Source organism: Epargyreus clarus, unplaced genomic scaffold (genome assembly GCF_041222505.1).
Source record: "Epargyreus clarus isolate Ecla_fem2 unplaced genomic scaffold, WU_Ecla_fem_2.2 ptg000012l, whole genome shotgun sequence".
Taxonomy (NCBI): Eukaryota; Metazoa; Arthropoda; class Insecta; order Lepidoptera; family Hesperiidae; genus Epargyreus; species Epargyreus clarus.
In genome coordinates this window covers 6,442,883-6,470,379 of record NW_027332220.1, presented here as the reverse complement: position 1 = coordinate 6,470,379, position 27,497 = coordinate 6,442,883, and the positions used below count along the sequence as shown (strand labels likewise).

The 27,497-nt window shown below is 33.7% G+C and overlaps 1 protein-coding gene across 2 annotated transcripts in view; it reads right to left on the bottom strand.

The window, feature by feature from the left end:
* Nucleotides 1–27,497, bottom strand: part of LOC140746214 (uncharacterized) — a 104,225-nt gene that overhangs the window by 23,874 nt on the left and 52,854 nt on the right. For both annotated transcript variants that reach the window (XM_073078265.1, XM_073078266.1), the window contains exons 3-4: nt 3,018–3,212; nt 2,270–2,451 (exon numbers count right to left, since the gene is read on the bottom strand). In XM_073078265.1, coding sequence (XP_072934366.1) covers nt 2,270–2,451; nt 3,018–3,182 — 347 coding nt within the window. In that variant the 5' untranslated portion in view covers nt 3,183–3,212. The remainder of the gene's footprint in view (nt 1–2,269; nt 2,452–3,017; nt 3,213–27,497) is intronic.

Below are 27,497 nucleotides of genomic sequence, written 5' to 3'. Positions count from 1 at the left end.
TTAAACTTAATGAGTTAGTCGAAGCAAGCTTTATTAAGAAAATATTTTCATGATATATACTTTTTATTTAGAATGTAATAAGTCAAAACCTTAATAAATGCTGTAGGCCTGGTCGGCATTGACGTGCCTAGCACTCCTATATTTGTGAAATAAATTTGAGATTGCTAAATTTAAATGATAGTATTGAAATGATAAAACAGGTACCATGAATATCTTACGTTGTTTTGTAAGAATATCTATATATTAGAAAATAATGGATAACTCTATATAAAAAGCACATAAATTAAAAACTTGTCATTTCTTGCTAATAAACAGATTAAGTTACATTGAAAAATAGAAAATGTTTTATTGTTAATTAAGTAATTCTTTAAAAATCTTATTGGTAACTTCACGGGTTCTTTTTTGAATTTTCATTTAATATGTGTAACTACATATTGTGATGTGTAGTTACGAGTATTAAAATAAAGATATTATAAGTCAATTAACTAAACAGTGGACATTCAATTAAGCTCTTTTCACTCTGAGAGAATACTTAAAACCCATGGCAGGAAAACTAACTTGTTGGTGTTATATAACTACAAAATAAACTATTAGAAATATTAATAAAAGCGTTTCCGATTTAACGAAGACAACATATAATTTAAGCATTGGATTTAAAAATAAGAGACCACAGCACTATTCTTGAGCTATAGGAAACGTTATCTCAAAAGAAGCAACACAATAAGGGGAAATAGAAACATAATGAATGGTCTAATAGCGAGCTCGGTCATCCACATCGTTCCTAGGGATGGCGATCTGAGATCGATTAATCGAAAAATCTATTTTTTGGATCACAAAAATCGATTATTATAATCGGTCTCCCGTAATGGATAGAATAGAATAGAATATACTTTATTTGCACACTTACAGTAGAGTTTACCAGTAGTTAATGGATGGATTCAGTGAATCGATTTTTCATTTTAGAAAATCGAAATTTCTCATTTTTATCGAAGTTAATTGAACATTAATAAATGTGTTATAGACATTTTTTGCTGACGGATACGTATTTCAGTGATAATTTGGTTCTGATGACCTTTTTTTCGCGAATTTCACCCCTGAATATATTGAAGATCGATATTTGGAGAATCGATTTTTTTGTGAATCGATTTATAACACTTCGATTCCAGAATCGATACTTTTCTGAAAGAAACGCCGTCCCTAATCGTTTCCTGTCCGACAATTGCAAGCCATTTGCGTGTATCTTGCATTTAGATTGATATTTTTTACTCTGTAATAGATTCCCAAGTGGTCCCATGTAACCAGCGAGTAGGAGCTGGAATATATAAAAGATTGGATGTGATTTGCATAATCTTTTCAGAAACAATGCAAATGGATACGCAGTTTGTTTGTTAGTGGTTTTTGCAGTCAACCGAATTTTCAATCCACTTTGAGGAGTTAGGATGAAAGTTTTAACTGACATCAGTGATAAAAAGCTATTAGTACTACTATTATAAATGTGGTGGTGAATCGTAGTTTTTTGAATACCTTACTATAAAATAAAAGAGAAAAAATGGTACAATATTATTTGGTTCCATTGAAAATAGAAAAAAAGCACTGTTTATTGGGTATATGGAATAGAAGTATATACTTAACCATTACTATCTAACATTTCATTGCATGTAGATTTTACCTAATAGGGATGATGACAAATTTTGAAAACCTCTATACCGTAGATACATGTCTACCATTTCCAAAAATCGTATTATTTCGGTAATAAATTCAGTATATACGAAAATAATAGTATTTGTTTATAGACATTTTGAATTAAGCGCGAAAACGCTCGTGAGTGTCATGGCGTCCGTTGGTGACGTCACGTTAGAACATCCCCCTACGTCACTAGGATAATATATCTATGGAACATCACACACAAAATTTTAAGCAATTTAGTGACATACCCAAAAATGACGTCATTCGTGCCCCGATTAGCGTTTCAGACAAGATGGCCGACTGCAGTATTTTATAATTTTATTTAATTGAAAATATAATAAATCTTAGAGTTTTTTTAAACTGAGTTATTTTTGAGAATCCTTTTAAAATATTGTGTTTTCTTAAATTATTTAATCTATTTTATACTGTCATCATGCCAATTGGCGACCGTTAAAGTGACCTTTAAATCTAAAACTTGTCTTCAAGTTATCAGTCTATCAATTCGGAGACTGTTTGCTTAATCATTAACCATCTCTCCCCTAAATCTGAGAGCTACATCTATAGGTGAAAACAACTATCTTACCTGTAAGCATGCACATGTACTGGACAGCCGGTGATTGGGTTGTACAGGAGCAGCACACACGCCACAACATCCCCCTGGACCACGGCGCTCGTGATGCTGCCGTGCGGGATGAAATGCTTGATGGTTTGCTGCTTGCCCTTCGCTGTCACATTCTGGATTATCTTCAGCCCTTTGTGAGACACCTGTGGAGTTAGAAGTATTTGTAAAACTATTGTTTTTAGAGTTTTGAAGATAAATTTGATATACTAGTATGTATCGGTTTCCTTATTGATACCAATTTTGACATGCAGTTTTTTTTAATTTGAGACAGTACCCTTAGTATGAGTTTTTACGTTTTTACAAAAATGACTGTTTTTGTATTTGTTTACGTATTTGTCCATACATTTCCAATTAGCGCCCCTAGCGGACTGTATCAGAACTGATTGGAAATGTATGGGAAATACGTAAACAAAAACAGTAATTTTTGTAAAAACGTAAAAACTCATACTAAGGGTACAATACCCTGATCTCAAACATTTTTGGTGTAAAGTAGAATATGCCACTCCTAATATGTCCAAATATGTCCTATCAAAATCAACTTTGATACTCCAAAATTGAACAAACCGACATATAGTACCGAGAAAATTAGATTAATTTAGTAGATTACCGATCTAACTACTGGAAGTAGGCTTTTCCTTTTAAGTATTCACTCCAATCAGTACGACATAACTTGGTGGTACATAATAACAGTAAATATGTAATTTCTCACCTGTAGCGTAACCTTAAAAGGCTCAAGATCCCTGGCCCTCTCTTCCAGGAGCCGTATAGCAGGCAACGCGAACTCCTCCCCTCTCAACCCACGGGACTCCTGCGCGCCGAGGAACCACACGTAGTACGAAGCTTTCTTTATATCCTTTTTTAGTCGCAGCGCCATCTTGTGGCCCTTTATGTCATTGTTGGCGGGCTGTAACAAAGAAAAGACCGTTAAAACATTTGAATGTAATTAATTTGTTTTGTTAAAGTTTAAAGGTAAATATGACGCTGGAATTCTACAAAATATATAAAGGTGTCAGTACCTACCCTTAATGAGTTTTTACGTTTTTACAAAAATGACTGTTTTTGTATTTGTTTACGTATTTCCCATACATTTCCAATCAGTTCTGATACAGTCCACTAGGGGCGCTGATTGGAAATGTATGGGAAAATATGCAAACATTATTATTGCATGATAATATAATAGATGGCACTGTTAGTGTCAAGTAGCGTATAATAGTTTCAAAATGTGAAGTAATAAATTGTATAATATGCAAAAAATATTTAGTAATATGGTAAATACAATTGTTATCGCGTCCAATATCAAAACTGAGTTAAAATTCCATATAAGTACATTATTCAGCATTCAATACTCGTTCCGTATTAAAATTCAGCATTCGATGCGGTCAGCAGACTTGACAAATTGCCTTTATCATTTGTATCGTATGGAAAGCAGCAGCCTAGTGGTTAAAAGACAGCCTCTCGATCGAGGGGTCCAAGGCTCAAATCCCAGGCACCTCTGATTTTTGAGTTATGTGCGTATTAGAAAAAAAATCACTAGCTTAAACGGTGAAGAACATCGTGAGGAAACCTGCATACCTAAGAGATTTATAAAAAAATATCAAAGGTAGGTGTACTCTGCCAATACGCACTTGGCCAGCGCGGTGGATTATGGGTTAATCCTTCTCAGTCTGATAGGAGACCCATGCTCATTACTCGGATAGTAATGTGTTGAAGATTATATCTAGAGATGCGCCGCTACCCCGGAGGACTAAGCTGGAATGCCTCGAAAAAGTATGTCTCCCTTCAAACTACACTGCTGTTATTAGGCAGAAATAGGTGTAGCGGTGGTGCCGCCGGAGTCGAACCATAGGGGGTTCTACCACCTTTTTTAAAGCAACGCTACCCGATCTGGACTATAAAGTTATGCAGTGTTTCTACATATATGGAGCCGTAAACCGTCTTCGAACAACACGCACTTGGCCATAGAGTGTAGAGTATTTGTAAAACATTACGAATTCTCTCACGCACAAATAAAATACTTGTTACTACATCTCGTTCTCAAACCTTGACTCCTTTTGTTGATTGCGATTCAAGATTTTAAAACAAAAACCTAGTGTAAAATTACTTGTATTCTTTCATTCAAATTATTTTATTGCTTTTAGTTTTGACATGTTTTGAAGATGCCTTTTGTTGAAATATTTTTAACAGTCATCTATCTATTCGTATTTATATTTGTTTATAGCCTTGTAGATCAATAAACACATTTAAGTAATTACATGTAAATTATTATGTACTAAATATATTTTATTATAAAAGGTCAATGATAGTTGTAAAGTTTACTAATTCGTTCTTTGCCAGCGCTGTGGACTAAGCCACTCTCTGAGATGAGACCAGTGTTAAAAGGTGCAAAAAGGTGTTATACCAATCTGTGGAACATCGTGGTGAAAACCTGAATCTTAGTTGTTCGCACATGTCCAGTAATAACGCCGTATTAGTTACAGGCAACCCCGTCAATAACGAAGTTAATAAAAGTTGTAAATAGTAAACATGAACACTCGCCTATCTAAATATATATAACTCAAAGGTGACTGACTGGCATAGTGATCTACCAACGCACAGCCCAAACAACTGGACAGATCGGGCTGAAATTCGGCATGCAGGTAGATGTTATGATGTAGGCATCCGCTAAGAAAGAATTTCGATCAATTCTACCCCCAAGGGGATAAAATAGGGGATGAAAATATTACTGCGTAACGCAAGCGAAGCCGCGGGCAAAAGCTCGTAAATAATAAAAAGGGAGAGAGAGATAATATCACACTGAAAGGCCCTAACGCCTTCCTTACAACCATTTTTACTTACAACGAATTTAACATTTAACTCTAACCGTAAGCTGCCTTAACGAACTTCATTCAAACTAGGTGAAAAAATCATTTTACGAAATTCAAGACCTTGGAGGTTGCTACTGCAATGTATTTCTTTAATTTTATATGCAGAGCGTTCCTTTTTAGTTACAATCTAATAATTTTAAAGTTACATGTAATATTAACCATTGACCACATCGTAAGTTCAAAATGGCGGTTGCATCAAGCAAAACGCACCATTTACATTCACAGCTCGATGCCGCAAGAATGTTGTAATTTATTATTCTACGGCAGAATCCCATATTTTGTGTATAAAACACTCCGTGACATAATGTATTCGTTACTAATACGGTATTTTATTACCTGTGGAGGGTAATGTTATTCGTGCGCATGTTATATGTATGCACGAGTATAGTGCGCGTAAAACTGTTAGTCCGCTCTGAATATAGAAATGAATCGCGTCGCCACAGCAAAATGTATGACTACACCTGCTCGCAACTTCAGAGCGGTCTAGCAGTCTGGCGCGAACTATACCTATGTTTAATTTCTTGACACACCCTGCAGTCCAAATGACTTGATGGAGCGTATATAAGGTGTCGCAAAGTTCGTCTATTTTTTTATAAATTTCTAGTATGTTGTATTGTCGTGATATGAAACGGGTACAAACAATGAACACAGATGGTCGATAAATGTAAAGAAATATATCTATTATGTACGTATGTAATTATGTACGTTTCAAGCAACCAAATAAACAATCAAAGCAACAATCAATCATACAAATTATTTCTCTGATTGTAATATGTAAGTAATCTTTACGTGCATAAATTACTAGTATAATTTTGCAACAATATTTCTATTTGCAACTCTATGGTACATCAAGACGTAAGCATAGCATTAAGAAAACATCAAAAACAGTTATGGCTACTTTGTATGTATGTACTGGTATGCTCTTAGGAATTTTTTACCCGATTAAATTGTGACCCGAGGCCCGAGTGATGGACAGAAACAAACCGTTAGAGATCTTTAGAGGTACGCCGATAACAGTTTTCTGAAAGTAGACATGCAACGTCTTGTGCCTAATTTTAGTATGTAATTTGGAGAAAATATTGACTCACTTATTTCTATGTTCTTGCTAAATCTGATTTGTTGGGTGAGTAAGTAGAAATATTTACGAATAAACAATAATATAAATGTTTTCGCATATCTTGTAAGTATAAAAGCATTTTGTTACTTATTTCTAAAATTGGATTAACTTTAGAGAACTTTTATTATATAACGAGCTTTTGTCCGCGGATTCGCTCGCGTTACGAAGTAATATTATTAACTAAGAAGATTTATACAAACGTTCTTCCCCTATTTTATCCCCTTGGGGGTAGGATTGATCAAAATCCTTTCTTAGCGGATTCCTACATGCCAAATTTCAGCCCGATCCGTCCAGTGGTTTGGGCTGTGCGTTGATAGATCACTATGTCAGTCAGTCACCTTTGAGTTATATATATTTATAAATAGTCTTTCAGAAATAACGAGTTTACAATAGTTATAGTTATAATTTAAATTAGACATCAACATCAAGCCGGGAAAATACGACCAAGTTTTTGTATTAACTGACAAGTTACTCATCGCACAGCTACATCATAAATAAATAATACCCAATTATTATGCGACACACCTATAAACAATTTAAGTAATGTTTATTATATGTTAATTATGGCTGTATGACAATATGTCATTGTTACTTGCGTCACAATTATCGAGTAATCTTCGTACAAAAACAACAATGGCTAATTAGTTTTTGTAAGATATCAATAAACACACCTTCGCGTCTCAGTTTCTCACGATGACACTTCCTATGGAAATAATTATTGAAAGAAATGTGAATCTGTGTCCTCAATTAAGATAATAGAGGTGTTAGGAGCTTTGTAGTGATGGTGCCGCCGGAAATGCCTTATAGAAGCGTGTAATTGTTATAGCGCTGCTCTTTTCTGGTTTGAGGGGTGTGGCATCTAAGGCGGAGACAAGCCGTTTGAACTTAGACCAGAGGCAGCCTTAGGACGGTACGAACCGTCCGACCGCACCAGGCGTCGTCGTACGACGGGCGTCGAAAACACTCGAGTCATATTTTATTAAACAGGCTGTCAATTGATGGCTTCTTAAGTCTGGTGCCGTAACTATAACGTGCGAACTAAAAAATCGTTGCCAGGACCTAGGGAGCGCCGCCATGAGATGTTTGCTAGAGCCGCCACTGACTTAGACCTCCTGATGCCGCAAGGCCACTAATCAACCCGATATACAAAGTTGAAACTAATTCATAAATTCGGTGAAATCAACAATACTATTTATACATATCAACTATCAAGATGCGGCAGTGTTCTCTTACCACCAAACTTCAAGCTCGTTCTTGTGGAAAAAAGTGCTATGATCTGTTTTTATGGTGCGGTATAGAATGTTGACATGATGCGTTCTAATTACGTTGTTAAGGGTAAGAATAACATTATATTTGTAGTTGACTTTTAAGCACTTTTTTGATTCACTATATATTAATATCTTATATATAAAATTCTCGTGTCACAATATTAGTTACCGTACTCCTCCGAAACGGCTTTACCGATTTTCAACAAATTATATGCATTTTCAGTAGGTCGGAGAATCGGCTACTATCTATTTTTCATACCCCTAAGTGATAAGGGATGTTCACCCTTAACATTTTTTTATTTATATGGCAACACAACGTTTGCCCGGTCAGCTAGTGTTATAATAAAACCCTATTTAAATCCCTTTAGATGCAATGATTTTAGGTGCGACAAACTCCATTCTCATTCGTTTCTTTTTTAACTAAATAACTAAATCGAGCAGCATTTAGTTGTTTTATTAGTTAGAGAGCATGGGAACTCCGTAACCGAGTGGCCTGGATGTGTGACAAGCTCGCTCTTTATTTCGTTATCCAAACCCATTGTTGGGTGAACTTCACATCGTTATTGTTTCCTAGTGAGCATAATAAGCTTTCCACTACGTTTAAAGTAAATATTTTTTAGTATAAAGTGTTTTACTTGCAGAAATCTCTAAAGTTAGTACGTTTTAGTTCACTTAAAGCGGCTAAAGTTTAATTTCTTGAATGCTACAACATAATAGTCCCTATATATAATGCCTATTATTTAAAGGTACTATTAGTTTGTATAGTTGTTTTACTAGATTCCACTTTTAACAATGTTTTACATGTATGCACAAATTAATAGTAAAAGAAAAAAAATATCACTATAAAAAGATGAGTCTGTCTTAGCAAGAAGTAAACTGAGAAATAGGTAACTTAAAATAACAGTAAATACGCTATAATCGGATTAATTTTATAGATATCATGCTAAAGTAAGTAATCATAATAAAGATAATTCGTACAAACACAATTATTGAATTCAATTATACATACATGAAAATCTGCAGTGTCCCGCATGATCTCATAGTTAGAATATACAAATCCTTGACATTTATCGTAGCTTACATGAGGATGCAAAAACAAGTAATTGTTTTTGCAAATATTGTTAAAAAAGTTGTTTAGCTGCGTCGCGTAATATACGTAATCACGACGTTTAAGTAATTTGATATTTAATATAGCAATTAATGAAAATGAAAAATTAGTAAATTAGTAAATAGTAAATAGTAAATTAGTTGAAAATTAAATTTAAAAAGAATGCATCGCACACGCAAGAAATCAAGTAAGTAAATATCATTTAAACTTTCGTCGCAAAATCTCTAAGAAAGCAGTTCGTTGGAAAGTTTTTGACGTAGAAGTTCGTTTGAAAGTGTTTTTTGACATTCTGGAATCTCATAACTCTCACAAATTCAGTAAGAAAGAAAACAATCTACTATGAATTTAAAAAAAATGACAAGCAAGAAAATGACAAAAGACTGAAATAGCTCACATAATTAAATATTAGGTACTTAAAATTATTTAAACTTATTATTTAAAACAGAGTCTCAAAATCGGAACTTATCCAATGCGAGCGACAAAACATGCAGCTCATCTGATCACTGCCGTCTGTCAATATCTGCAACCGAATCCAAACAGAACAGGGGCACTGCCGCAGGTCAATCACAAATGTGTCGCAGTTCTTGAAAACTAAATTAGGAAGACTCGTATTTGTGTATATTTGTTTTAGTAGGTACATACCCTAAACAGGTAGGTAGTAGCGATGTACGCTGTTACAAGGCAGAGTAATAATTATAAAAAAACGACGATGAATAATTTCTTGAAAAGGGAACTAATATAGCCGTTGACTCTCCTTCAATTTCGACGAATCTAACAACATCTCATAATGTTAAAATCCGTCAAGCAGTTGCATCTGCAGCGTGTGCCATATAATGAGGCATACTAATACACGCTCGAAAAACATTACCCTCTGCCATAGATTAGTAAAGATTACTCACTCCTAACAAGAAAATGAAAGTGTCATTGTCATCTATTTTCGTGTTTGAAAAATATTAAAAAATGTAGTTTTTAGATCATTTACGAATGAAACGATATATTTCCGCACTTTTTCTTCGATTTCGTGTTTTGCACCACTTAACTGCGCATGTTGGCATTGTTCCGCGTAAATTACACCATGACAGCCATTAAATGGCTGACAGAATCGTCAGCCGTTTAAGCCATTTAATAGCTTCCTTAAATTACAAGGCGGTGAGATATCTATACTTATCTATGCCCTCTGCAGTAGGGAATGAGTGATGTTTCCCCCGCTGCAATTAAACCACGAAGCTACCTTCTAAAATTAGCATACCTTACCATAACTAAATATTTACAAAGCTATTGTCTCTAGCTAAAGTATCTAGCACTTAGAAACCGCAGTCACACGGTTCCCAGGATTGGTGGAAGAACTGGCCTTCACTGACCAATTCGGAATCCGTCGCCGTCGCTGACCCACAATTAGGTAGGTATGTACATAAATAGAAAACGTAGGTATAACTTTTGCGGTTTGTGAAACAAATTATTGTGGGCTTTCAAAGTATTACTGTCAATACTAATACTTTAGTCATTTTATTCTATGCATTAAAGTCGTATTAGCAATAGTTTGGGTATGTCTTAATGCGTTTTAATTTCCACAAAGAAAAGAAAATTAAAATGATTGTTATAATTTTATAATTTTAAAATATCGAACATATTCTAAGCATAGACAATCATTACGTTTTTTGCATAATAAAATAGTTTGTTTTATGTCAATTAATTTATAATTAAAAAGATTGATAATTTTTCAATCTGACGATTGAATGTTGTAGCATTCAAAAAATTAAATGAAAAATTATGATTTTTTCGATTTCAAAAATGGTGGCATAATGTTAGAAGATTTTACAAACAGTGATAAACCAATTGTTGATTCTTCATTTTATAAAGATAATTATTAATGAGATGTATTTTTTCATAAAATACGTAGAGTACCTATATAATATTTACAAAATAAACCTCATTCACACGACGAAATTAAAAAGGAACCACACAAACATTGCCATCTGTGTTATCAATAAGAAAAAAAAACAGTCGTAATGCATTCCACAGATAACGAAAAGTTTTGTTATCTGTGCACGCCATTGTCGCTCGCGAGCACCTTGCGACGACCTTACGCGCACCGTTACCACACCGTTACTGCTTCACAGTTATGTAACAGACGCAGCTTAATTATCTGTTGTGATGGGGACAAAATAGATTTGTTTACGCCAGTGGTTATTGGCGGAACGTCGTCTAGTTATGGGTAAAAATTGCGCCTGTGTTGTTGGAAAACAACATTTAATACACACAATTACGTAGAATTGTATTGAATACCTATTACCTTTTTTTAAACCAAAGAAGTCAACAAACCAAAGAATTTTGTCACACAGCGTTACAATTTTACAATAATTACGTCTACGACAACAACAAAAACAATAATCATAGACCAATTTTATCTATTAATGTATGATTTATATAAAATAAATGATTTCCTAATTTTATACGCCGCTATGACGTAATCAATTTAATAATATTTTCAAGAAATAAAATATGGTTTTGTAAAAATAAAACTTACTTTTTCCTTGTCTTGATATCCATATTTATGTTTAGAATATTTGAATCTGTGGTAAATCTCGTTTAAAAGCAGTTCCACGAAATATATTCGACTACAGTTATTTTAGCGCGTGGATAAAATTACAAACATAAATCTCAAATTGCTTATTAACATGCACAATTACATAGATTATTACATTGAAAATCTGTAATCTTTATGTCAAACCTCTAACGGTGAAGCGCTGCGTAGCAATTTTACAATTATTACCTCCACCTAAGATGAGTAAAATACATAGATTGGTAATTTTGAAGGTGGTAGAACCCTTTGTGGTTCGACTCCGACGGCACCACCGCCACACCTATTTCTGCCTAATAACAGCAGTGTTAGGCGGTGCTGTGTTCCGTTTTGAAGGTGTGGTAAGGGAGACAGACTTTTTCGAGGCGTTTCAGCTTAGTCCTCAGGGGTAGCGGCGCATCTGTGGCCGACCTCAGGTAGGAATATCTAATCCTATCTGGGGTTGATAACAGATGTCCATGGGCGGCAGTAGCCACTTACCATCAGGTGGACTGCATGTTCGTCTGCTACTCCTATATTATAAAAAAATACTTATAACAAGAAAGTGTAACCAGTTTTGAGAATTGAAATTGTGTGCGTTAATAGTGTTGCCATGCTTCGTTCTACGTATTCCTAAAATGTTTGAAATATTTATTTTTCACGTAAATTACGTAGTTATTTATACGTAAAGTATCTCTAAAAATGTTATTTATTTGTCAAGAATTCAAACAATAAGATAAAATCATTATTTTGTGGCTTCCTTCAGTTTCAAGGGTGAAGTATCTTTCTATTTTACTTATCAAAGACTTCCACTACGGTTACAGAATGTAATTATCGTCAGTGATTTAGTGGCACATTGGCTGATTTAAAGCGTCGTGTGGGTTGCACGTGATTTAAGCGGTGTATCTTGTGCTATCTTTATATATCTTTCCGTGATTAAGCGGAATGACTCTGGGCAATAAATTTATGTTAAAACGGCTTAGTTAAAGTTTATTTACTTAGTAAAAATATGAATGATCTACTTATTATTATATTTGAAAAGCTAAGGAAATTACTAAGTTTAGTTAGTTAGTTAGTTTCGCCTATGGTTGATATTTTCATAAGTTTATATATTACTTTACAAATAAAAAAAGATCTCATGTCACACTGGTAGGTAGTAAAATTTTAAAGCATATGCTTTGCTTTAAAATTTTTAATATTTTATAAATTGAAATGTTTGTTTAAAACATATAAAGCTACACATAAAATACGAAGATTTATTTAGTAAACAAGTGATAATAGAAATAATAAATAAAACATCCTTTGAAACATCCGCCCGACAAAATTATCACTCATTATAAATTCTTCCCTACAATTTACAGATTACCTATAATTTACACATTAAAACCGAATACCTCGATATCTCCTCTATTATCACCTTGAATGGAATTAACTGGCCATAAAAATGCATAAACATTAGTGGGACGGACATAATGATAATCATAATGAATAGATAACGCGCCTGAGATCGAACGCGTCGTTTTTACGCGATTTTCCGCTAAAGAAAGTCGGAAACTGAGCGGAAAACACGAACATCACGGTAAAGGTAATGTTACTCATTCTTGATGATACCGTGCAATTATGGAAAAGAAATAATAAAAATGATACAAAAGGAATAAGTGCGAATAGGAAAGAATGTAATAAACACCGGTGAAACTTAGAATAACTTTTTTATATTTATGTCTTATAAGTATGTATTTATTACATATAACGTGCAGCAATGGGTATGCATTATTTCGCTCAAAATGAAGATAAAATAATAAGCATATGCGTCAAAATAACTGATAAAATATAATAATTCCATTATGTTCTTGTATTATTTTTTTTCCACTTAAAATATTATACCGCAAAGTGTTAGTTTTATATTCTAAGCCTTTCGTTCATATTTTTATTATAATAATCAAATTATTCTTAGTTATTATCCGTAGCTTTATGTCTGTATTATTGTGTTGTAAAGATTTTTATAACGACAAAATTTGGCACAAAGCACAGGAGGATTCAATTGTGAATGACACTATTGTCTATGATAAAGACCGAAATAGATTACGTCACAGTTCACTATGGCCATTTACGTATAATTCTTATACAATAACTCAATGGAAGCTGACGTAACGTTACAGGAAGCTCGACGTCATTTCCATCGCTACTTTCGACCGAGCGAAAGCTTCGACTTGTTGCTTTTAACTAGGATTTATGCTTACGTACGCACCGAAGATTGCTCTTATTGGAAATTAGCATAGCATGAACTGGCTAGGAAAGGTTCAGATATTCTTATTAACCGGATTAGTTATGTCTAGAAATTTCGTAATAAATTTAATACTGGTAAGAGCAGTTGATGTTAGATAAACATAAAATTTATACGATTCTATGAATTTGTTGTATTATTTCAACGTTATACAAAAACTTACAAAAAGAAAACATAATATTTCATCCAAAATAATAATAATATTCAAAATAATATAAAATAAATAATTATGGCTGTATAACTTGTATGCTTTATTTAAAAAAAAAGAATTCTTAAAGGAAACACTATTACGAATATAGGTCTGTATTCAACTGGTTGCATATTGCGTGATAAAAAAAAAATATGGCGGGAATAAATAATTATGAGCATTATATATTTTATTATCTATGTAAAGGTTTTGTAATTGCTTAAAAATAACTAAATAACTAAAAGCGTTTCATTGAATTGATCTATCACCTTATAATTAGAGTAACTTATAACATCACAGGCCTGTACCAACTATAAGTTAAAAATCGCTTATCGGTCAACGAACCCGCTGATAACAGGTGCTTAAACACTGTTTGCACTACTCTCCACATACCTACACCTAGATCGAGCTTGTTCGTTGGAACGTGGGAGTAACAATAGCTTTTGTTTGACCAAGCTTTCCAAACTGGAATGCGACTAAAATACCTGTTTTAAATCAGGTGGACATATATTTATGGTGTACGTGACCAAGGGCCACGTTCTCATGGTTAAGTAGCCATTGGGGTCCAGGTTGATAAAACTTATACAGGATTTCTTACAGAATCGAATTTACTTTAAGATTTAGTATTAAGAAATGATTCTGGTAAAATAGAATTAAAAGTATGGTAGAAGTCTAGCAGTGATAGCCTAGTGGTTAACAAACTCGGCCTCTCGATCGAGGGGTCCGAGGTTCAAATCCCAGGCTCGCACCTCTGTTTTTTCAAAATTATGTGCGTATTAGAAATTAATTATCACTTGCTTAAACGGTAAAATAAAATATCGTTAAGAAACCTGCATACCTGACAGATTTATAAAAAATAATCTCAAAGGAATGTGAAGTTCACCAATATCCACTCGGCAAGCGCGGTGGACTATGGCCAAATCCTTCTCATTCTAAGAGTAGACCCGTACCCAGCAGTGGGAAAGTAATGGGGTGATGATTGGATTTGAGATGAGAAGACTTTGTGGTGCTTTACGGCAGCACCGCCACACCCACTTCAGCTTTGTAATATTTGTGTTAAGCGCTGCTATGTTCTATTTCATGGGCGTAATAAGGCGAAAACACTCTTACATTGAAACCTAGCCTTCACGGTAAGCCTATTTCAGATAGCTCGAATTTTATTTAAGGTTGATTAAAATGTCGTCATACTCAGTGTAAACATTTACAAAACAAGGCAGCAAGTAGATGGTTGGGACTGAGCCCATGAGGGTAGACACCATTCGTGAGGCTAAGGAGTAAACATTCATTTCAAATGACACTCAAACAATAGAAAAACCTTAGTATCAACCCAACCATATAATTAGAGGTCGTTAAACAAATCAAGTTCATTAATACCGACCCTCATGTTACAAAACAACAACTCTTCATTAAAACACAATAAAAGTAGTGGTAACATTAAATTGTATTGCGACCACGCGACTATTAGAACGGCGTTGTGAAATTCACACAGGTTGGTTAGTTGAAGAGTACGGTTAGCAAAAAGCTGTCATTTCTAAATTTAAATTTTACATTTTAGGTGACAGTTTTTGGTTTGACAGATGGTAATTTTTACGTAATGAATATATACCTGTAGTACTTTATATGGATTTTTTATTATAATATGTTTTAGTACTTGTTTTTCTTGTTTTACCCGACCGCGCAGGGTAATATTTTTCGAGGGTATGTATGTATGGCTACCTATGTCTCATTCTTTGGCATGTATGAGGAGTCGTTGCATTCGCCTAAATAAAATATTTGACATATTTTATTTAGGCAAATTTATTTTAAGTAGTCGGGTTTTTTGTTCTTATAATAACTCTCTAGTTAATTGCTTTTTAAAAAGGTTCTCTGATTTTGTAATAATATTTTTGATTAAAATTTGTTTATTTTTAACGCACCAAAATATACTTATAGACTGGAAATAGTAGACAATCTTATTTTATTGTATAAAGACATAAATAAACCTACTATCACCTTCTTACTTCTACCTCATAACGCAATAAAAGTCCAATGGATGAACTATTATAGAAGTCAGGAGTTCGAATCCCAAACATATCTCTGAAGTTGGAACTTGGAAGTGATGATGTCAATTAATATAATATTTATTTTTATTTATATTATTGAAAAAGAAGACTTATTTTTTATGTCGACTGTACTTCTAAAATAGCGTTGCGTTGCACGCGAGAGCGTATAATATTATTGTGGGTTATATCTTACAACTGGCCCAAGGTTCGGTGCCCAGTTCACGCATAGATAGTTCCAATACCTGCGACACATGTTGCAGCCAAATTGTAAAGTACGCCTTTTTATAAACTACCCAGTATTGAAAAAAATATAAAACTTTCACGTGTTAAAGAATTATGCAGATAATTAAAACACCAAAAATGTGAAGATATTTTGTTTGAATTACATAATTAACACGTTTATTCTTCTGATTATAAAGGTCCGTCATAAAATGGTTTAATTAAATATTTGTACATTAAAAGATTCGAAATACCAATAAGATCTAAACCTTCTAAATGGTTAAAATTAAAAGTTTATATAAAATTTTCTAAATCTAGTTTGTATATGTTTCAACCGGTTCCATATTTTACCTGCGACATAATCTTACTCGTATATTGCAATTTAATTACCGCCCGTTCTATGAACGACAATAAAGTATCGATAACTCTGTTGTAAGTGAAATTGAAATTAGAAATATGGTTTAGTTTGAAACACGCAAAGTAAAACTTTTTAAATTTAAAGTTAGTAAATAACTAATCTTATGAAGTAGATAGCAATTGGACGTCTTTTTCTTACTTCGAATACCTAATATATTTTAAAAAGAGATTTATCATCAGTATCACACTTAAGCTAGGATATCTCATGTTTCATACGGTCCCAAATAATTGATTTGACAAAGACAAAAAAAACAATTTAAGAAATTGTATGTTTTTAGCTATATAATAAATAAAGCTGTAGTGAGGTACACTAGTGTAGTGTACTCAATTATTTAAACATAACTCCCATATTTCTTAAGTGAAAATTAACAACGCCATCTAGTATTATTTGACATCTTAGTAGCATTATTGAAAGTGACAATAATGAATATGAGCTTTTAATATGATTTGCCTTTCAATAACTATTAATAAGGCGTATCGGATATAAATGGCGAAGAAAACTCGTTACGAATCGACCTACGATTCATTATTCAGATGAATGATGGCCAGAGAAAGTTAAATATCAATTCATTGATTTATTCTTTTTGACAACTCATTCTTTGGTATATTAGGGTTCACTTAGCGATATTAGGGTTCTGCGGATAAAAATAGATAACTATTTTTTACCCAATTGCTGTGGGTAATGTTTTATGAGTCTATGTACGTATGTGAAATTCTTTAACACATCATGCAAACGGCTTAATAGATTTCACATAATGTGAGATGTCGTTGTGTTCGTCTAAATTTTGGGAGTGATATAGGCTATATTTTAAACGGTTTTGTTTTTATGTTTTTTTTTATAATATAGGAGTAGCAGACGAGCATACAGTCCACCTGATGGTAAGTGGCTACTGTCGCCCATGGACATCTGAATCAACCCCAGATAGGATTAGATACTACCTGAGGTCGGCCACAGATTCGCCGCTACCCCTGAGGACTAAGCTGGAATGCCTCGAAAAAGTCTGTTTCCCTTACCACACCCTTCAAACCGGAACACAGCAGCGCCTAACACTGCTGTTATCAAGTAGAAATAGGTGTGGCGGTGGTGCCGCCGGAGTCGAACCACAAAAGGTTCAACCACCTTCAAAAATATGATTATGATATATCTCTAATTCATTCTCGTATTTTCGTATTATACCTATAGGTATATGTGTTATCTATCTACATTTATTTATGTACTAATTAACATGTAATTATTATATTTCCATAAAAGAGATACCTAAATCTAATAACAAGCGTTTACACTACTACAATATATCCAAGAAAGTTATTCAATTATGACTTATATTGTTTTAAAAAACACTTAATTTAAAGTAACGGTAACGTAAATCCAATCATAATTAAATTATTTCTTATTAAGTCTATATTTCATTTATTTTAGAAGGGACCTATACAGAACCTCTATCCAATTAGTTGGAATTATACTTCACCAAATTATAAACCTCCCCCGAGGCATTTCCCAATAGCAAAGAGTTAATTGTACAGCGTCGTAATGCGTTGCGGTCCATTCGGTTTCTTCTTGTATTTTATTTTTATTTAGTGGAAGTAGGAAACGGGTTTGCCACGTGATGTTAAGTCACTTTTTTGTAAAATGGAAGTAGCTAGAGGCACGCTGTCCACATGGTAAATGTGGACAGATTTTGAAGGTAGTAGAACCTTGTGGTTCGACTCCAGCGGCACCACCGCCACACCTATTTCTGCCTAATAACAGCAGTGTTAGGCGGTGCTGTGTTCCGATTTGAAGGGTGTGGTAAGGGGGACGGACTTTTTCGAGGCGTTCCAGCTTAGTCCTCAGGGGTAGCGGCGCATCTCTGGCCGACCTCAAATAGGAATATCTAATCCTATCTGGGGTTGATTACAGATGTCCATGGGCGGCAGTAGCCACTTACCATCAGGTGGACTGCATGCTCGTCTGCTACTCCTATATTATATAAAAAAAAATGGCTACTGCCGTCAATGGTTATCTGCAATTAATCCCAGATAAATTTCTAGTTAAGGTTGCACACAGATGCCTGGCTAAAGCTAATGACTAAGTTGAAGCGCCTCGAACAAGTATGTCTCCCTTATCACACCCAAACCAGAACACAGCAGCGCTTAACACTGCTGTTATTAGGCAGAAATAGGTGTTGCTGTCTTGCCTCCGGATTCAAACCACAATGCTACTACCACCTTCAAAGCGTTCCCTCTCAGAAAAGCGATTTTAATAACCATCTTCCATCTAAAAGTAAACAAAAGACTTGCTTAAAACATATTTTTTTGCATTTAAAATTCAAACCCAAAAATTAGAACGAATGTTAAAGAAATTGTCATATATGAAATGAAGGAATTAAAAATAGTTATAATTATTGAAGTGTCTTCTCATAGAAACAATCACATCGAGTCGCATACCATAGCCGCAGCCGCATACCGCAGCCGCGAGCCGCACTGTACTCCACTAAGTGTCTACAGAAGCTTACAGCAAAGCGAAAGTCCTTATATAATAAGGGATTGGCTTTATTAACCACGATCAATAATGATGGCTGTTACGATAAGTGTTAGTGCTTGCAATGAAGATACATCGAAGAGAAATCGGGATGTTATATTAGAAGTTATAGAGTTAATGTTATAAAATGCTTTTTGTGCGAACTACATAGACAATTTTTCTCTAGTTCTGTTATCAAGTATGTGGATCTCCTTTATAATGTGAGTATATATAATCAGTATGTAATGTAGTAGCTAACTATATAGTATCTCACTACAAAACTATGTAGTAATATCGTCGAATTATGATCTATTTTATGTTTTATCGAGTTTGAATTTCGCTTTATATATAGGTATACATTGCCTTTGTTTTAGTATTACAGGTTGTATAAATAAGTAAATTATATACGGTAGTTAATTAATCTTTAAAGCAGACTTCCTTGTAGGGATTAGACGGTAACGATAAACTGGTGTATAAATTATGAGAATGTTCAGATCAAGTAATATTATGATAAAATATTTTAACTGAAGATTTTGTAAGTGTTCTGTACAAAATGGATTTTTCAAACATACATTACATTCATAAATAAAGTAACATTTTTTTTTACAATATAATATCGGGGTAGCAAACGAGCATGCAGTCCACCTGATGGTAAATGACTACTGTCGCCCATGGACATCTGTAATCAACCCCAGATATGATTAGATATTTCTACCTGAGGTCGGCCACAGATACGCCGCTACCCCTGAGGACTAAGCTGGAACGCCTCGGAAAAGTCTGTCTCCCTTACCACACCCTTCAAACCAGAACACAGCAGCGCCTAACACTGCTGTTATAAGGCAGAAATAGGTGTGGCGGTGATGATGCCGGTGTCGAACCCCAAAGGGTTCTACCACCTTCAAAACACTTGGAACTTGGCTTACATTTTGGAAACACAATTTTTTAATTGCAAAAAAATCCTAATGAAATTATTGAAGTCCGTAATTAAAATATAAGCCTTCATTGTCTATGAATACCCTAATAGTACTTAAATAATTACTTAATAATCAGTTCATTATCTCATTGTCGCACAATAACAAAAACATTAAAATCTAATTACAGTAAACGTTAAATAATCAACAAAGATAACAATTTCAGAGTTTCGTCAAACGCGTTCCGAATTTAAATTGAATTTAGAATGGTAAAAAAGTATAAAAAGTGTCTGTGGTAAATTCATAGAGCACGAAATAATCGCGAGCGACAATGGCGCAGGATTGCTGTCATCGACCGCGCCCGTTACACGAGGTGTTGACACAGAGTAATTGGCAGAGAAGGAATGCGGTAACAGCTAGGAAAACAGATGGGTTGAGCGGACTATTTATTTATATCTCATATGGTTAGTTTTAAAATATAGACAGAGAACCTTCAAATCAGTGAAAGCATTAAGCTGAAAAATTACAAATGCGGGTACAGTAGGAATAGAAAAACTAAACCATCCTTCTAATGGACAATATTTTAGCATTTTACGTTGATAAGGTCTTAGATATTATAACATGGAACTAATTAAAAGCAGACGTTTAAAATGTAATAGAAAACTACTCTGTTTATGCTATGTGGATTAAATATTGTTCTATTTCTAACTATCTAAGAAAAAATACCTATTCGATTGCGTCCAAGCATAAACAAATATTATGACTATTATGAGTTAGCTATAATATTTCTTTTTTTTTTAATTTCACATGCAAATGGATCAAATAAGCGTGCAAAGATAATCAACAACATCAAATAAGATTGAAATCCTATCTAAGATAGAAAATAGATGAGCCGCGTGTAGTAATGTAATGCCTTGCCCCTTTCAAAGTATTTCAAACCAGAACACAGCTGGACAACAACAGCAACATACATTGTTGTTATATGGCAGAAATAGTGCCATGGTGATAAATCAAGATGATGGACACTTTCTTTCAAATAGTATTGAACTTATCATTTTTATTTAGCTTGTTAATAGCTATGTAGTGGCGTGGTGGTGCCAGTGGTTAAGTGAGGGACCTTCAGTGATCTAAGTCCTATTTAATCTTTGTCGGTAACTTCGTGTAGCCATGAGCGAGGTACGTGATCCGACTAAAAGATTTTGCGTCTGTTATCGCAACCAGCTGCGGAAGATTCTGGCACTATTTACAAGAACATTGTCGAAAGGATAAATACGATAGTTCAAAACCTATAACGCCTTCAGCGATATAGTATAGAAGATGGTAGAACCTTTTGTGGTTCGACTCCGGCGGCACCACCGCCACACCTATTTCTGCCTAATAACAGCAGTGTTAGGCGCTGCTGTGTTCCGTTTTGAAGGGTGTGGTAAGGGAGGCATACTTTTTCGAGGCGTTCCAGCTTAGTCCTCAGGGGTAGCGGCGCATCTGTGGCCGACCTCAGGTAGGAATATCTAATCCTATCTGGGGTTGATTACAGATGTCCATGGGCGGAGTAGCCACTTACCATCAGGGGGACTGCATACTCGTCTACTACTTCTATATTATAAAAAAGCATATTAAACATTTTAAAACACTTCTACAGTAGAAGTATGTCTTCAATACAAAAGCCAATCAGTACAAATAATTGTACTAGACTGTGGTTTCTGATTACAATTCGAACTACACTTCTTGTTTTGTACAATAAGGAAATAAAAATAAGTATTTGATATCTGTTTTTATTCAAATGAAATTCTTACAAATAGTTCAACGTAATTAGATAACTTTTCATAGAAAAATTAAAAGACAATGAAGTGGTAAAAACCGATTTTTAACTAAAGAAAAATTATAAATATTTAATTGTAAAAACAGCAAGGTTTTATTGTAATAAAAATAAAACGCTAACCTTGCATGGTACGAGATCCGAGCTAGTATGGAAAATATAATTCTTCATTTCATTTAATATATTCGCTTGTTCCAGTACTGGTCACGTTTTACTTAAATACCATTTAAACAATGCTACTTTATCATAATTAATTCATAATAGAGCCAAGGAATGCTGTATGGAAAATAAATAACGCTTCAGTATTTTATTGCACAGATATCTTCTAGAGTCCTAGAGTCTAACCTACTTATTTGAGGACATTATAAAAATAGGCATTTAGTTTTAATTTGTCAACTTCAAATGTACACACAATGTTCACACATAATTTAGAAACACGACAAATCCTCGTGTTTTTAAAATTAATTTTAATTAAATTAAGATTAATTCGTAAATCGTAAATTAAAATTAAAATTAATTAAATTAAAATTAATTCGTTTTTAAAAATAAAAATAAAATAACAAAAATCCTTTTAAACATCGCTTATATTATAATTAAAAAGCTACTTTGATTAATAAAGGCCTCAATGTAAAGAAGTATCTTGTTCAAACAAGAACAATGAGATTTGTTTGCGTAAAAATAATACGCAAAAGCAATTGCCATGACCTTACACTAACAAATTTTTATTACGATTTCCTCTCACGATCTACTGGCCTTTTAAAAGAATGCTCTTATCGATAAAAATATGGTGAAACACAACATTCGATACAATTTGAAATATTCCTTTATCGATAGCAACATTCCGATGAAGATATCAATTTATCATTTTATCTTAAAAATTTGGAAATTAGGCAGTTCCGGTAAAAAGTGAGCGTTTCTGACATTATCGTGTGCATCGGGCAAGGAATTTATGTTATTTGAAAGATTTTCTGATGTTGCAAAATAGATAACAATTATGTGATAGATCAAGATGGTGGACACTTTCTTAAAATATTATTCAACCTATCTTAATTCGTTAAGCTATCTAGTGAAAATGACATTGTCATCGCTATTGCAAATAAACACTACTACTACTACTTACTACTTTACTACTAACTACACTTCACTACTACAACTGCTACATAATATTTTATCGCTCAGAAGTTACCACATATGAGTCACTTACCATTTTTCAAAACAAAATATAGCCACGCGATATTAGCTTTTACTGAAAGAGTTTTTATGGTTATGAAAGCAGCAAAACAGATGCAGTCCACAAAATAAAGTGACTAGGTCACCCCTAGGTTACGCCTAGAACGCCCTTCATGCCATCTATAATTATTTAATTATTTCCACCGAAACGCAGAATTGCTTTACGCTAGAAATAGGTGTGGCGGTGGTACCCTCCCAGACAAACTACACTGACTAACCTTTGATGCTACACTTATGGACTCAATTGGACCGAATCATATCAATGTATCTGTCTGACATATAAACGTCTAAAGAAGCCATCGACATATTAAACCACAGAGAGCTCCACCTTTAAGCATTTATAGAAACAACGATATTATTACATACATTAATGAGCGAAGTATGCGTCTACATCGGTATGTTGCCATCTTTGTACAACTACAAACACCTTTCACGGTGCGTCATTGAAACTTGTTGTCACGAATGCGTTCAAGAGCTGTTGATATGTCTTTCATATTGCACTGCTGTACATACAAGTATGAGGAAGCATTCTGTACTGTTATACTGTTTTCTTATCAAAAGAATATAAATAAAATGAATGAATGAAAAGAAAAGTTTCACAAACTTACACTGTGTTTGTCGAAGCATTGATAGCCTAGTGGTTAAGAAACTCGGCCTCTTGATCAAGGTTTCTTCGAGGTTCAAATCCCAGGCACGCGCCACCGGTTTTTTTTTAATTATGTGCGCATTAGAAATTAATTATCACTTGCTTAAACGGTGGAGGAAAGCATCATAAGGAAACCTGCATACCTGAGAGATTTATAAAAAAATAAATCTCAAAGGTACTCGTATGTGAAGTTCACCAATACACACTTGGCCAGCGCGGGTGACTATGGCTTTCTCATTCTGAGAGGAGACCTGTGCCCAGCAGTGGGACAGTAATGGGTTGATGATGATGATGATGACACTGTGTTTGTGATACTTATTTAAATACTTTTCCTTTGGGAAGGTATTTAAATCAAGTTCTGAAGCACTCTTGTTTTACTTAATCTATAAGTTAAGTGTTAGTTTAAGATAGCGTTTACAACACTCATGTTTAACTTTTAATAAGTGGAGTAAAATCATATAGCTAATATTTTTTACTTAAGAACAATATAAATAATTTGAAATTAATTTACCCTTATATATCATTGATAAATTACTACTGACTTTATAAGGGAGTTGAATAATAATCATTCGGATACATTAAGAATCACGAATCACAATTTGGTTTTAATGGATCATATGTATAATTACTATAAATTTGAACGGTTCATGAATCATCACTACACATTGGTTATTTAATAACCTTAAGTTTATTAAACGTTAAGAAATTTGCATCATTTCAACAGACTTCCTTGATAGCAACTGAAGAATATAGTTCGACAAAAAATAGTTGTAACTAATTACAAACTCCACATAATTGGATAAACACGTTCTTGAAATCGTCGTGTAATACGGAAATACGGATATTATGCAAGATGTTGTAATAAATATTATTCCTAATAATATTGCTTTTCAGATTCCTTATATAATGGCTATAATACTAATGTTACATACATTCTAAGATGTCAGTATTGCATAAGTTTTAGTGTCGACAAGTTAACATTAATGTTATTTAACATTTAATCAGGTTAAAAGAAACGGTAACTAGTTTATGATTTTTATGTAGAGTATGTTAGTAGAATTTATTATCTACTACGTGTTATGTATAATAAATCGTGTGTATTATTTTTGCTTACGTAAGTATTTATTTTAAACAACATATTAAAAGCTGAGAAATCAAATTTGGAAAATTATAAAATATGCAAGTATTAAATAACATAGAAAAATAGACAAAATAAGTAATTGGACCGAGATATCGAAGGAAAAATAACTACTTTTATTCTACTACTTATTCAAAATATGAAATGTCTTTTATCAGGTATATGTGAAAAAAATATGATATCAAAAATAGAGCGCACGTTATATATGTCACATAACTCTAAAAACATTGAAGTGAAAACAGCTTTAATTTGATTTTATATTATATGGTACCTGAAACCAAAATCGCACATTAATTAATGGTAGTAAAAACCTTCGTGGATCGACCATGGCGGCATCACCGGTAGGTTAAATCTACCTACATAATTCTGCCTCTTAGCAAAAGGTTTAAAAGTTGCTGAATTTTGGTCATGAAGAATCATAAATTAGGTTCTTATTAGTGATCGAAGTAAATTAGTAAAGATTACTCGCTCCTAACAAGAAAATGTAACTTTTTGACAATTGTCACTGTCATCTATTTTCGTGTTTGAAAAATATTAAACAAATGTACTTTTTAGATAATTTACGGATGAAACGATATTTCTTCGCACTTTTTCTTCGAGTCTTAACTGCGCATGTCGGCATTATTCTGCGTAAATTACACCATGACAGCCATTAAACGGCTGACAGAACTGACGGCGTTTAAGTCATTTAATGGCTTCCTTCAATTACAAGGCGGTGAGATATCTATACTTATCTTTGTGAAGAACAGATACTTATTTGAGGCATTCCAATCTAGACCTTAGCAGCAGCAACACATCTGTAGCTTATCTCAGAAAGAACTCGTATCCAATCTCAGATTGATTATAGATAGCCTTGAGCACTTGATACTAGCCATCAGGTGGATTGCATACTCGTTTAGATTAAAAATTAACATCAACTAGTGTGTCAAGCCCATCAATATCAAATGCATCAATTATCTCAATTAAGTTAATATGATTTATCGCGTCGTGAATAAGGTTCTTATTAAAACACCGTTATCTACATGCGTAGGGATGGCCATTCTGCTCAAAAAAGATCGATTCTTAAATCGATTCGAATCGAAGTATGATAAAGATAAAGTTGTAAATAGTATCAATTATAATCGATTCTCCAAAAGTCGATGTCCGTCGTCGTCAGGGGGCCTACCACCATCTTTTAAAAACCATCTTAGTTCAGGAAAGTTTTATTTCCTCCTTAAAACAGTAAAATATTACGTCATACACAGTTGAATAAACTTAAACCCTTATTAATTTTTCGCTTATCCATTGTATAAAACCAACTGAAATTGTCATATTTTGCTGAAAAAGTTAAATTTCCTGGAAAAAAAGTAATAGTATGATTAAAATAATATTGTGTTAAGTGATGCTAGTAACGCCCCAGGACTAAACAAGCACTGAAATACGTATCCCGTCAGAAAAAAACACATATGTTAATATTCAATCAACTTCGAAGAAATCGAATTTCGATTTCTAGGATGAAATATCGATTCACTGAATCGATCCATTACTGGAGATCGATTAAAAATCGATTCTTCGATTTTAGATTGCCAACCTTATACACGCGTCGAAAATTTAACGGTATCTTAGATATTATCAGTTTAATCAAATATCAAACGGGATGCTGTGATGGGATATCTATCTTTATCTGTCTATCTATCCATTGACACGGTTTTGGCACTTCATTATGCACGTGTGGGAATCGAATTTAATGTTGATGTAATTAAGTTATTAATAATAGATTTCCTACAGTATCTAAATATATATAACTGAAAGGTGACTGACTGACATAGTGATCTATCAACGCACAGCCCAAACCACTGGACGGATCGGGTTGAAATTTGGCATGCAGGTAGATGTTATGACGTAGGCATCCGCTAAGGATTTTGATCAATCCTACCCCCAAGGGGATAAAATAGGGGATGAAAGTTTGTATAAATCTTCTTAGTTAATAATATTACTTCGTAACGCGAGCGAAGCTGCGGGCAAAAGCTCGTGGAATATAAAAATGTAGTACTTGTTTTAACGGTGAAAGAAAATATCTTGAAGAAATAACATGCCTAACTCCATTTAAGTATTCTCCATAATGTTGGAGTTGCAGAAACTGAAACTTGTGATTTTGAGCCACCCCAGCAGTGGAACAATACCAGGTAACGCTGCCAGTGTTCTGGGCACTATGCCACAAGAAAGGGTTTTGGACGACGTTTTTATTTTATAAGCTTCATTTTGTTATTATTTATTTTTTAATTTAAAATTGTAGATTATGTTTAAGTACTTTAATTATTTATCTTTTCTGTTGTAAATAAAAGTTATTTTACAATGTTTTATAAAAAAAGAATAAGGATAAAAAAATAATAAATCACCTATCCGACTTTAATTTAAATTGAAAAAAATAGGTGGTCTATTATAGTGATAATCGTTCAATATTTTTGCCCCACAGTTGGGCACAGCTTCATTTCAACAAATGGACAAAACTGGAGCATAATTATGTAGGTAATATAAAATGTAGCTACTACAAAACTTTTAAAATAATATAGCAAGAATAATTATACACTTACAAAAAGTCGAACCTTTTCAAACATTCTGTAATTTGTGACGAAAATAAAATTTAGTGCATAAGTGAAGCACTATGAAAGTATTTTTTTATAATATAGGAATACCAGACGAGCATGCAGCCCACCTGATGGTAAGTGGTCACTGCCGCCCATGGACAACTGTAATCAACTACAGGTAGGATTAGATATGACTATCTCAGGTCGGCCACAGATGCCCCTGAGGACTAAGCTGCAACGCCTCAGAAAAGTATGTCTCCCTCACCACACCCTTCAAACCAGAACACAGCACCGCTTAACACCGCTGTTATGAGG